Source organism: Octodon degus, unplaced genomic scaffold (assembly GCF_000260255.1).
Source record: "Octodon degus isolate 3935 unplaced genomic scaffold, OctDeg1.0 scaffold00112, whole genome shotgun sequence".
Classification (NCBI taxonomy): Eukaryota; Metazoa; Chordata; class Mammalia; order Rodentia; family Octodontidae; genus Octodon; species Octodon degus.
In genome coordinates this window covers 6,521,185-6,533,429 of record NW_004524688.1, presented here as the reverse complement: position 1 = coordinate 6,533,429, position 12,245 = coordinate 6,521,185, and the positions used below count along the sequence as shown (strand labels likewise).

General features: G+C 49.1%; 1 protein-coding gene across 3 annotated transcripts in view; it reads left to right on the top strand.

Annotated features, from left to right (window-relative positions):
* The first annotated feature begins 572 nt into the window (after positions 1-572).
* The window catches only part of Aspscr1 (ASPSCR1, UBX domain containing tether for SLC2A4), a 42,778-nt gene continuing 31,105 nt past the window's right edge, over positions 573-12,245 (top strand). The window contains exons 1-4 of one of the 3 annotated variants that reach the window (XM_023699313.1): positions 573-736; positions 1,762-1,817; positions 3,447-3,561; positions 5,814-5,914. In XM_023699313.1, coding sequence (XP_023555081.1) covers positions 635-736; positions 1,762-1,817; positions 3,447-3,561; positions 5,814-5,914 — 374 coding nt within the window. In that variant the 5' untranslated portion in view covers positions 573-634. Of the gene's footprint in view, positions 737-1,068; positions 1,205-1,761; positions 1,818-3,446; positions 3,562-5,813; positions 5,915-12,245 lie in introns of those variants that run through there. The other 2 variants (XM_004639555.2, XM_023699314.1) reach the window with 2 other exon arrangements.

Here is a 12,245-nt window from a genome sequence, read left to right as displayed (position 1 = left end):
CAGCTGGACTTGTGACCCTTGCAAGGACTCCCTGCCTTTCCTTCCACTCAGGTTTATTGAGGTTTTCACAGTACCCTAGGAACACAGGCATTTCCTCATATCTTCTGCCCTGAAGGGGAAGAGGCCAAAAATGGGCCAGTGGTTAGCTTTGTGGATAGATGGTGACTACAGGGCCAGGTGGGCAGAGGCTAGGTCCAGGAGTTGCAGTGGCAGAGGTGTGAGAACAGAGACCAAGATCAGGTCTGCAGGTCTGGGTAGTGGTGGCCACATGGCTTTCACAGGGACCCGCGCTGGCCGCCCACTTCCAGGTGTGCACGATCGGTCGGAATCTCTCGGCCCCGTAGCACTGGTTGGGCGAGACTTCATGCGTGGGCCGCTGGCAGCCTTTCTAGGGAGAAACTCGGGGCCGCGAGGTCAGCTACACGGTACAGACCTAGGCACAGTCCAGAGCCACACTCCGTTTTGAGGCCTCCCGTCTGGGCGGAGCCTGAAATTTTGGGCGGGGCAAGGGGCGGGCCCAAGGGCGGGCCCGGAAGCGCTAGTAGGCCCCGCCTGGATCGCGTGGCTGTGTGCTCCGTCGGTTGCCGATAAAGTTGTGTGAAGGCGTTCCGGCCCCGGGTCACGTAAGCGGAACATGGCGGCCCCTGCGGGCGGCGGGGGCTCCGCTGTGTCGGTGCTGGCCCCGAACGGGCGGCGCCACACAGTGAAGGTGACGCCGAGCACCGTGTTACTACAGGTGCGGTCGCCTGCCGGGGGTGGAGGGCTGCGGGAGGAGACGCCTGCCGTACTCCCTGCGCTTGCCCCAGGGCTGCGGGGCGGGGCGTCGGCCGGGGAGCGCCTCGCGCGGGCCCGCCTCCGCAGTGCGGCCCGCGGGTCCGGGTGGTGGGGCGGAGGCTGGCGACCCCTAGCACCCAGCCGGCAGTACCACGTGTAGTCCTGCGCCTGTGCTCACCCCCTCCCTCCCAGGCTTTGGCTCCTGGCCGTACTTAGTGTCTCCCGCCGGCCCTTGGAGTCGCCCGGACCCCAACCAGCCGCCTTCTTGGCCGGAAGCGGATTTTGCCTAGTCACTCGCTGTGCTGTTGCTGAACGCAGCTAGTGATTTCGAATGAATTACATTTTTAAGCGTTCATTGAACCCCTGCTGCGGGATATAATGAGGATGCCAAGGAACACACCACCCGTCTGATAGAAGCTCACCAAGTGGGGTGCGCCTCGTTCCAAAAGTGGGAGCTCTGGCCGACTTGGCAAGACCCCCGAAAGGACTTATTTCATTTGGGTTGGCTGAGGGGAAAGCTTAGCCTTCAAGGAGGAAGGGCGAGGCTTCTGGGGCAGAGGGAGCTGGTGCACCGACGTTGTTAAGCTATAGGTAGCTCAGGTGGATGGGTTTGAGTTCGAATTTTATTTTCTGGGAAGGTTTGTGTGTGTGTGTGTGTGTGTGTGTGTGTGTGTAGGGGAACCCTAGAGCATGTAGTTGGAAGATGCCTATAGACAGAGGCCCTTAGAGCTCAAAACATGGGACCAGGCATGAGCAGTCTGTGGCTGTAGAACTAAGGTACAAGGCAGGACTTGTTTGTTCTTTTAGGAAGAGAGGATAGACAGAATGTGCAGGTCTATTGCCCCCAGCTGTTGATTGGAGGCATTTTGGCCTTGTACTGAGTTTTGCTTGGGCACCAACCAGTCACCTCACCCTTGACAGGTCTCTATGCTTTCAGAGTAAGTGCCCTGGTCATACACGGGGTTCACTGTCCTCTTTGTTTTTCAGATTCTGGAGGACACATGCCAGCGGCAGGACTTCAACCCCAGTGAATATGACCTGAAGTGAGTTTGGGCTAAGCTATGGGGTCCCAGACGGTCTCCCTTCATTCTTCCTAAATGTACTGCAGCTTGGAAGACTCCACTTAAGCAACAGTTTATTCTTTCCCAGTTCTGGAGGTCAGAAGTCCAAAATCAAGGTGCTAGCCAACCATGGTGGTGCATGCCTGTAATCCCAGCCCTTTAGGGGGCTGATGCAGAATGATTGCCTAGAGTTTGAGGCCAGCCTGAGCTTCATAGGGAGGTCCTATTTCAAGTCCCCACTTCCCTCTTTCCCAAACAGAATCAAGGAGCTGACGGGGATGTGGTTTTTTTCTTTTCCTCAAGTTTTTACTTTTAATTAATACATGTTTACATTACATATTAATTATATTCCTTGTGTGCAGTTGATGCAAGGATTTAACACATCTCAATTACTTTTTCATCCCCTTTCCCTATTCTTTTCTGTCTTTTTCCATCTATTGATCCCTGTTCAATTTTGTGTCATCTTTATGCAAGAGCCATGCTAATCTCATATTCTGCTAAAACCTCAGTGACCTCAGGGAAAGCCCTTCTTTTTTCTTTTCTAACTTTTGTGGGCCCAGTTGTTCCTTGGCTTCTTGCTGTATTATTCCAGTCTCTGCTTCTGTCTTCTCATGGCTTCTTTGTCTTAGGGCAGTGGTGGTGAACCTGTGGCCTATGTGCTACAGTGAGCTCTTTGTATCATTGAAAGCTCTAAAAGGTTTACCTGTTTTAGGGGGACATCGACACTAGATTAAGATTCATTGGATAATTCAAGATGGTCTCATTCAACATTTTTATTTTTCTTTTTGAGACAGGATCTCACTGTGTAGTTTAGGCTGATTTTGAACTCACTATGAAGCCCAGGCTGGCCTCAAACTCACATTGGTGGTCCTGTCTCAGCTTCCTAAGTGGTGAGATTATAGCATGTGTAGCTTTTTTTTTTTTTTTTTTTTTTTTTTTTTTTTTTGAGACAGGGTCTCCATAAGTAGTCTAGGCAGTCATTGGACTCACTGTGTAGACCAGGCTGGTCTCAAACTTGTGATCCTCCTGCCTCAGCCTTGGAGCCATGTCTGGCTTCATTCCACATTCTTACTTGCAACAAATGTAAAAGACCTGTATAGCAAATAAGATCACGTTCACAGGTTCTAGGGGTTAGGACACTGATGAATCTTTTTTGGGCCCATCTAGTCTTGGGGCATAGAGAGGGATGGCAGGAGATGAGAGTGGCCACTTTAGATTGTGCCGTTTGCCTGTTAGAGTGTCTACAGCAGTGGAGCAGAGCAGGATCAGTTTTGAGAACTCCCCTCAGCCTTTCTTTTGTGTGTGTTTATTTTCTGAGTTTGCTTTTGGCCCTTTCTCTGTTTCAGAGTCCACAAGCATCACCCTTGGCTTGCCTAGAGACTCATGTTGCTATCCTGTGCCTGTCTTAGTTGCCTAGGCTGGATACTGAGTCAGTGCTGTAGTTCTCTTTCCTTCTCAAAAGCTGCTGAGGTCAGAGACCTACCTCTTGTCTCTGGAAGTCGTAACTCTGCTCTCGCAGCCATAAGAGATTGGGAAAATGCCCTGTGGCTTAGAGGGGGTTGGCAGAAGTTGGGGTGGCTGGGTACCATGTTTATGTGTTCTGTTCTGCAGGTTTCAAAGGACGGTGCTTGACCTCTCTCTCCAGTGGAGATTCGCCAACCTGCCCAATAACGCCAAGCTAGAGATGGTACCTGTGTCACGGAGCCGAGAGAGGCCTGAGAACATGGTAGGTGGTTGGCTCTGAGTACAGCAGGCCTCCTTCTGGACATCAAAGCACAGGACAGTTTTCCAGTGTGCCAAGGGTGGGATATGGGCCTGGAGATTACCAGGGAGAATCCTGTGAGACACTGTCACTTCCTAGCCAGAGCCATAAGTATTCTCAGATACCTATTGACTAGAAATGAAAATTTTTATTTATTTATGTTTTTTTGCGGAACCAGGGCTTGAATTCAGGCCTTTGCACTTGCCAGGCAGTCGCTTAATCTACTGAGCTACCTCCCTGGCCCTGAAAATTTTTATTGTTAATGCAGATTACTGTTACTTTTTTTTTTTTTTTTTTAAAGTATCACTATGTAGTGCAGACTGGCCTTGAACCCACATATATACCTTAGGCTGATCTCAAACTCATAGCATTGCTCCTGCCTCAGCCTCCCAAGCATTGAGATCACTGGTGTGCACCACCACACCTGGCTTCTGTTATTTTTGGTGGGGATAACGCGTGTGTGTCCTAGTTTGTTAGCAGTATTCATCTGCTAACCCAATGTGCAATCAAAAGATGTGTGGAAAGAAGAACTATATGGAGCCAGCCAGCAGCCAGCTTACAGGAGGCCCAGGCCTTGCCAGGCATCTGTAATATGGCTCACTGGACCCAGCTATGTTACTGCCTGCTCTCAGAACTCCTCCTAGGGCATGTTGTGAGCTTCTAGAAGCATTATGAAGGTCAGTTAGGTTGTCACAGGTGAAAATGGCAGTTGTGGCCATTGTTGCCCTCTTTACTGTGTTGTTGCTGAGTCCTTGACTCATGGGATGCTGTATTTTCTTTTTCTTTTCTTTTTTTTTTTTTTTTTTTTGCAGAACCGGGGATTGAACCCAGATCCTTGCGCTTGCCAGGCAAATGCTTATTCTACTGAGCCCTATCCCCGGTCCCCGGGATACTGTATTTTCCCTCTGCTGTTGTAAAGTGCTTTTTATTTTTTTCAGATCAGAAGGCTCAGCCCAGGTCATTGTTTGCTTGCTTGTTGACTGTGTGATTTTTTTTTTTTTTTTTTTTTTTTTTTTTTTTTAGTGAGACAATATCTTTCTGTACTTCAGACGGGGTTTGACCTCACTGTGTAGCCCAGGCTGGCCTCAAACTTTTCAGTAATCCTCCTGTCTCAGCCTCTTGAGTGCTGGGATTACAGGCATGTGCCACTTTACCCAGCTCTATTTGTTGCTTTTTAAAGCCACCACTAGGTCATACCAAGCCAGAAATCAGGTGGATGAAGCAACCTTAACACTAGTCTTTTTGCATTACTGCTGCAGTTTTCATCTGCTTTATGAAAGAAGTCCTGCATTCTTGGGGGATCTCTGAGAAGTGCATGGGGTCAAGGGCTCTGGAACCTGTCAGAGGATCTGTTCCCTTGTGTCATTGAGACTTAATGTAAATGTGCTTGAAGAAAAAATCCCGTGGCTAAAACAGCAAGCTTATCATGACTCAGTGTTTCTTTTTCATGCTATTTTGTGCTTACTAGGACTTGAACCCAGGACCTTCATGCTGAGCTGTATACTTCAGCCCTTTTTATTTTTTATTATGAGACAGGTTTTCACTAAGTCATTAAGTTGTCCAGGCTAGGCTAGAAATCACAATACCTCCTCAACCTCCCAGACAGCTGGGACTCTGTGATTATAGGTGTGAGCCATAGCTAGATGGAGATTCTCACAGGAGCGGATGCTATACTTACCACTTACAGCCAGGTTTTATATATTAGCATGTCTGTCACTTGGCAGATAGATTAGAACGGACTTTTTCTCTTTTTTGATTAGAGCCTCTTTTTTTTTTTTTAGAGCCTCTTGATAGAGCACAAAAATATTAAAAGTAGATTCTTAAAAGCAGTGTGCTCAGTTAAGAAAAAATTTGAGGAAAACACAGCGTATTAGTTGTCTAACTGATAGCAAAATATACCAAACCTAGTAACACAGCACTAAACATTGACTACCATGGGACTTGGGCGTCCATGTTGGAAAGCAGCTCTGCTCAGAGCCTCTGGTGGGGCCATGCTGGCTGAGGTATGGCCTTAAAGGCTTGCTGCTGGGCCAAGGAGTGTATCTGTGATGGCTTTCATCCATGGCACCTGTGTGTAGGTGTGCATACTGTGCACATTTGTGTAGCTTACCAGGGGCCTCCTGATTGGTCTCTAAAGGACCCCTTGGAGATGTGTATGCTATGGCATAGGATGGCTGCTTTTCTTCCTAATGAGATTCTTGTATCCTGCCCTCCAGGTGCGGGTGGCTTTGCAGCTGGATGATGGCACTCGGTTGCAGGACACTTTCTCTTCAGGTCAGACCCTCTGGGAGCTCCTCAGCCATTTTGAACAGACCAGGTGAGCATTATTGGGCAGGTTCCTGGACTTGTTCTTTCCCCTCTTGACAGAAATGCTGTCATGGCTGCCCAGCTGGTCTGACACCTCACTGCTTCTGGCTATGTGGTCTGGATAGAGAGGACTGACTTGAGACCTGCATACCAGTCAGCACCTAGTGGGTGTGGGTCATCCAGTGGCTTATCTTCTTGAGCTCAAGGGTCCAATGACCCTGGCCAGGTCTCTAAGCAGATCAAGGACAGGCTTCCATCCTTGTGGAGACTGAGAGTTTTTGAGAACTTATGGGTAGCAAAGAGGAGATAGGGTACTAAGTGTGTCATTTCATGCTTATATTTTTCTGGATAGGATCTGTGTTTTGATGATCCTTGGATGGAACAGAAAGCAGACCATGTGGTAGCTCCTCTTCTGGGAGCCTCTATAGCTATAAAGCTGTGGCATGGAAATAAGTCTGTTTAATAGAACTAGTATGTGCTACTCTGTTTGTTGGTTAGTAGTTTAAATATTGATTCCCAGTGAATAAATAGTAGCCATTTTAAGGTTGGGTCTTTTCTTGTTGGAAGGAAGTCTTTGCTTTACAGGTGTCAGCCACCAGGATGGAAAAAGTGTTAGCTGTATGATGTAGGTGAGTTGCTTGCCTTTTCTGGGCCCCTGCTACCTCATCTGTACCATGGGTGGTGTGCCAGTGAGCAGAGTTAAATGTGTCTTGACTGCTGAGAATAGGAGCTAGCATGGTGGTTTGTGGGAATCCTATGGTGCTTACAGTAGTGCCGCAGATGGGGGACCTTGCTATAGAAAAGCCCACTCTGAGCTTGATTGTGCCCAGTTGCCTCAGTTGCTGTGGTAATGGATAAGGTTGCTGAGGTCTGTAGGTTGAGGTCTTAAGAGACCTGATGTCAGCAGTCTCTGGGGCCATAGAGATTAAACAAATGGAGGTCATCTGTAGTAGTGGATGCCTGTAATTCCAGCATTATGATAGGCTGAGGCAGAAAAATCCTGAATTTTAACCCAGCTTAAGGAACTTGGTAACTTAAGGAGAAGGGATCTTGGGCCGGGGAGATAGCTCAGTAGAATAAGTGCTTGCCTGGCAAGCTCAAGGCCCTGAGTTCAATCCCCAGTACCACAAAAAAAAAAAAAAAAAAAAAAAAAAAAGAAAAGGAAAAAAAGAAAGCGTCTCAAAATTAAAAAGAAGAAGGAGTAGGGGGGTGATATAGCTCAGTACAAAGGCCCTAGGTCAATCAGGGCCTAAGACAAACACACACACACACACACAGAAAATAAAAGAATGACAAGTTGTGAGTATCAATGTGAGTGGTAGATGAGTGTGAGCAGCTATCTGCCTGAGGGGCTGGTCTGGATGAGCAGTAAGAATCAGTGGCTGCATTACTGCCCTTGGAGACCTGGTGAAGTCCAGAGGAGCTGGGGCTTGAAAGACACTTACGAGAAGAGATCCTTGACATGTAGGGATGCAAGAGCAGATAGTTACTTAGTAAATGGTGTATCTGTCAGCTGCAACTGCAGGTCAGATGATAAGGTCCTGCCTGTGCCCAGCCTGTCCTCCTCATGGAAGTTGGCCCTGGGGGAGCATGGAAGCACGTGTGGAGTATGCAGGGCCTAGTCTTGTCACTGGTCAGGTTGTCTGTCTGAACCCCCTTAGGGATAGAAGCTCCACTTTTGTAAGTGAGGTCAGTCTGAGCATCAGCTTGAGGTCTCTAGCACAGCCCTACCGTGTCAAAAGATCCTTATTAAAAGACATTGTTGTGAAATACAGGACCTGGGGACAAAGAGGATAAAGCCTCTCAGGTGAGGGGTAGGGGGCATAAAGCCTCTGAGGGGACCTGGTTGTTCTAGAATTCTCTGCCTTGCCATAGTCATAAAGAGTGATGGTAGGAGGAACGGTTCCTGGACCAGAGTGACACTGACACTGACTGGGAAATCTGTATCTCCAGAGAGGGAGCTCTTGAGTTTCACTGTGGTGCCAGCGCCGGGTTCCCTCAAGGAGAGAGAGTTGGGTACACATAAAACTAAACAAGCATGGAAAACTTGAGTCAGAAAGGATGTAAGACCCAAGTGAAATGCTATCTAGGCCAGGACACTATCCCCAGGTGGTACCCTAGGCTGTGTGTAGCATCAGGACACTTAAGTCCAGGTGCTGCTTCCACTTTATAGTCAGCTCCATCCTCAGATGGAAATTAAGATAAGGATATAGCCCTAGGTATCCTAGGGTGGCCTCTGAGGAGGGACTGAGGGTGCTGGGAGTGGGGGGGGGACACTGATATTGACATAAACCCCTTAGGACTGTTGGTCCTGTCACTGTGAGGTGCAGTTAGAGGAGTAGTGGAGGAAAACATGGGAGCACCCCTTTTAGCTAGAGAAGTGGAGTCCAGGCAGGTCACAAGGCCCTAGTTCACAGCCCTAGGATCTGAACAACAGGTAACAGCCATACAGCCTTTTATGGAAAGTGTGTACTGAGGGGTGTTGAATGCAAAATGATGTGTACTTGGCTTTTGGTTGTAAATGTGTCACGAATCTCTTGAAGATTGATGCAGGTTATTCTGCCCACCAGGTCATCTTCTGTGAGTGGATATGCTACCGTGTGTACCTAGTTTGTGCTAGCAGTGAGCTCAGTATGTAGTCTGCACAGCAGAGCTGGGGCAGGTACCCAGCTACCCCCACATCCTGTCCCCAGTTGCTTCCTGGAGATAAGTCCAGAGGTAGAATTGGTGGGCTAAGTGAGAGAGCATTGTTAACTTTCACTTCTGACAATTCAGACTCTAGCTGTGCCTTGGAAGCTAGGTCCTGTGTTTTATAAAGCTGAGTGGAAGCCCCGTGGTGAATGTGTGTCCAGCATCATGGCAAGGACTAAGATGCCCCAGGAGGAGCATACATCATGGAGATATCCTGGGAGGTGAGAGAGGAGCCTCTGTGCTGAGAATTCTCAGTTTCCAGCTGGCTTTCCCCTTGATACCATCTGGAAGTTGGGAAGGTTCAGGAACTATTGAGTGCCATGCCTGTGAGTATGGTGTGTGTATGGCAGAGACTATACGGAATACTCAGAAGCCCTTAAAGGTGAGTGTGGTGTCTGGGTAAATCCTGATTTGTGTTTGGGGACCACTAGGCAGTTCCTGACCTAGAGGCCGCACATGTTTGCATGTTTGTGTGGATCAGTGGCTGGCCACTGGGAATACCACACAAGCCACACTTGCAGGCCACAGAGGTAACTTAGGATTTCTAGTAACCACATTAAAGAGAAAGTTGAAGAAGATATAATTAATTTCAGTAGTATGTTTAATTAACTTAGCAGGGCCGGGGAGATGGCTCAGTGGAATAAACGTTTCCCTGGCAAGCACAAGGGCCTGAGTTCAATCCCCGGTTCCGCAAAAAAAAAAAAAAAAAAAACCAAAAAACAAAACACCAAGAATATTATTCTTTGAGTATGTGATCAGTAGGAAGGTCATATGCATTGGTACATGATTTTTGAAACCTAGGATATGGCTTATAGTTGGAGTTTGTCTCCCCCTGGCTGGCCACTGTGCAGATAGGATTGACCTTCCCAAGGACTGGCTGCTCCTGCTGCTGCTTCCTGGACTTTGCTGCTAGAGAGGCACCAGGAGAGGGCTCAGGGCTGCTGGCTCTGGACTGCCTTGCGTTTATTGTCTGTCTGTCTTTCTGTCTTTCTGTCTGTATTTAGTATAGGGTCTACGGGGTCTCACTACACAGATAGAACTCGTAGTGATCCTTTTGTTTTCAGCCTTCCAAGTGTTGGGATTACAGGCACACAACACCATGCCAGTTTCAATCGTCATCTCAGTGTGCCCCCCTGGGGTGGGGCTGGCATGGCATGTTGGGCATCGAACCCTGGTCCCTGTGTCTGCCTAAGCAGGTGCTTTAATCTGCTGAGCTGTCTGGCTGGCCCTTGCCTTGTGTTTCTGTAACCTGATGCTTTATCTATCAGATGAGCTTGAACAGCCACCCTGACCTTCAGCGACTCTGCTCCTGCTTGCCCTGTACTTTAATATAGGCTTATAAGATGGAGTGTCCCTTTGGTGATTAGGCAAGGCATAGACAGAAGTAAAGGTGTCATCACTTGAGGGTGCTGGGGCACATGGCACCACATGGCAGAGGTCAGTAGTACATGGAGAAAGAGGGATCCAGGGGTTTTGATGGGTCCTAGGTGTTACTCAGGCAGGTTTCCCATGAGGAGTTCTAGTTGGCCTTGAGTTCCAGGATGTCACTGTGGCTGTCCATTTAGTCCATATGAATGTGGGGTGAGTGGGGCTAGCCCTGCGGTCCCACAGGCAGGGACTGCTAGGAGATACTGAGTAGGGATAAGGTATGGATTGCCCATATGAGGAGCTGGGAGGAAGGGAGAACTGGAAGCTGCCTTGAGATAGGTTATACTGCAATGTGAGTAAGTTTGTCTCATGTTCAGCAGAGATTGTGAGGGCCTGTTAACAGGGACTCACCACCTGGTTGGCTCCTGCATTCTACACTCTAGCCATCCTGGGATTCAGGCTCTGTTCTGCATGTTCCATGTTCCCTACCAAAGTCAGTTTGGGAATAGTGTGGGTCTCCTATAAATGTCAAGTTCATGAACTTACTATGGAGAGGACTTAACCTTCTCAGAGGTGGCATCCTTCTTTCAGCTGATCCTTGTGTGGTTCAACCCCTGGCAGATTTCTGTTCCCATGGCCCCTTCCCTCAGCTCCCAGCCTGATTCTGGTCCAGCTCTGAAAAAATTTAACCTTTCCCCAGTGTTTTTTTTTTTTAAATTTTATTTATTTATTTATTTGTGTGTGTGTGTGTGTGTGTGTGTGTGTGGCCAGCTCAGCCCACCAGGGGGCGGGGCTGGCTGGCATGTGGTGCTGGGGGATTGAACCGCGGTCCCTGTGCTTTGCTAAGCTTGTTCTAAGTAGTTGCTTTAGACCACTGAGCCATCTCACCAGCCCCTCCCCAGTGTTCTTGACAAGGACTAGGTGATCTCTGGAATCACTGGGGTGTAGGGACAGCAGAGAGGGGCTGCCAGTGAGGATGGGACTGTGCTGGGAGCCTGAGGGCCGGACTGTGGCCACACTTCAGGTACACTTGTGTGCTGAACAGAACCTGGCTCAGGGATCTTGGCTTCAGTTGGCAGGACAGGACCAGTGGCTGCTTCTTTGGGACTCTTCAGCTCAGCCACCTGGGCTTCCTTGTTCCTTCCAGTCCATCATAAAGCTGTCATAAGGTGGTAGCCAAGACACTTGGTGCCCTCAGGATGAAACCTTACCGTTGATAAGCCGCCTGAACCAGGAACCACACTTTTGCTTGCAATTGAAGCCATGCTGGCTTTTGGCAGTGCTGTCAGTGTGGGTTATCCTTGTGTGGGGAGCATGGTGATGCCAGGCTTTTTTGGCAGTACTAGTGTTTTTACCAGTCCTGGCTTGGGCAGGCAGGGGTAGCTGCCATCCACCCTCCTGCTTGTTGGATGGTTTTGATCAAACATAGTATCATAAGCATGTGAGCTGATCCCTGGGTGGTGCCCTGAGCTCTGTGTGGGTGAAGCACATAGCTCTGGCCAGGGGAACTTTGTTGGCCTTGGAATGAGACTTTGCGGGTTGCCCAGCATCTTCCGTCATGGCAGAAAGGCATCCCTCGTGGGTGGGCGGGCCTCATGGGAGCCACCAGTCTTAGTTTCTCATTCTAGAGGACTGTTTTTGGCCACTTGGTCTGGCCTGAGGTATGGTGGCAGGGCCTCAATCCCTGGAGTTAGTGACATTCAGAACATGTGAGGTCTGTCCCGGCCAGTGAGCCTCAGCTGGTACGAGGAGAGACATCGAGTAGTGCTTGCTGGGCATGGTGGCATAGCTCTGCAACTGACTTTGGCCACCCCTCCCTCAGCCTGTGGCCATCGAGATTTTACAGGCTGCTTTTTCAGCAGCACAACGGAATTTGGCCCACCTGCTGCTCCTTTGATGGTGTGCTGATATGGTGTTTGTGATTTGTGATTGTGTGGTGCCCCAGGGAAGAGCTTTGAGAAGGGGTACTGGCTGTGCTCAGCTGGTGTCAAGGCCATGGGCAATTCCAGGCTGAGCGACTTGAATGGTTGTGGATCAGTTGTGCATCTCATTTTTGAGAGGCAGGACTTAACTTATCCTGATCTTCCTGGCCCCACTCCACCTTCCTCCAAGTGTCTTCCTTACTGACTTTTTTTGTGTCTCTTTTGTCATGGCTTCAGATGGAAGAGCCATCTATGTGGCCTGCCCTGGGCCTGTAGCTTTTGTTACTTTGCAGCTTCAGGCCTTGTGTGACCCTGCATCCTGGGCTAGGGGTCTCTGGTATGTCAAGTCCCTGACCCTTT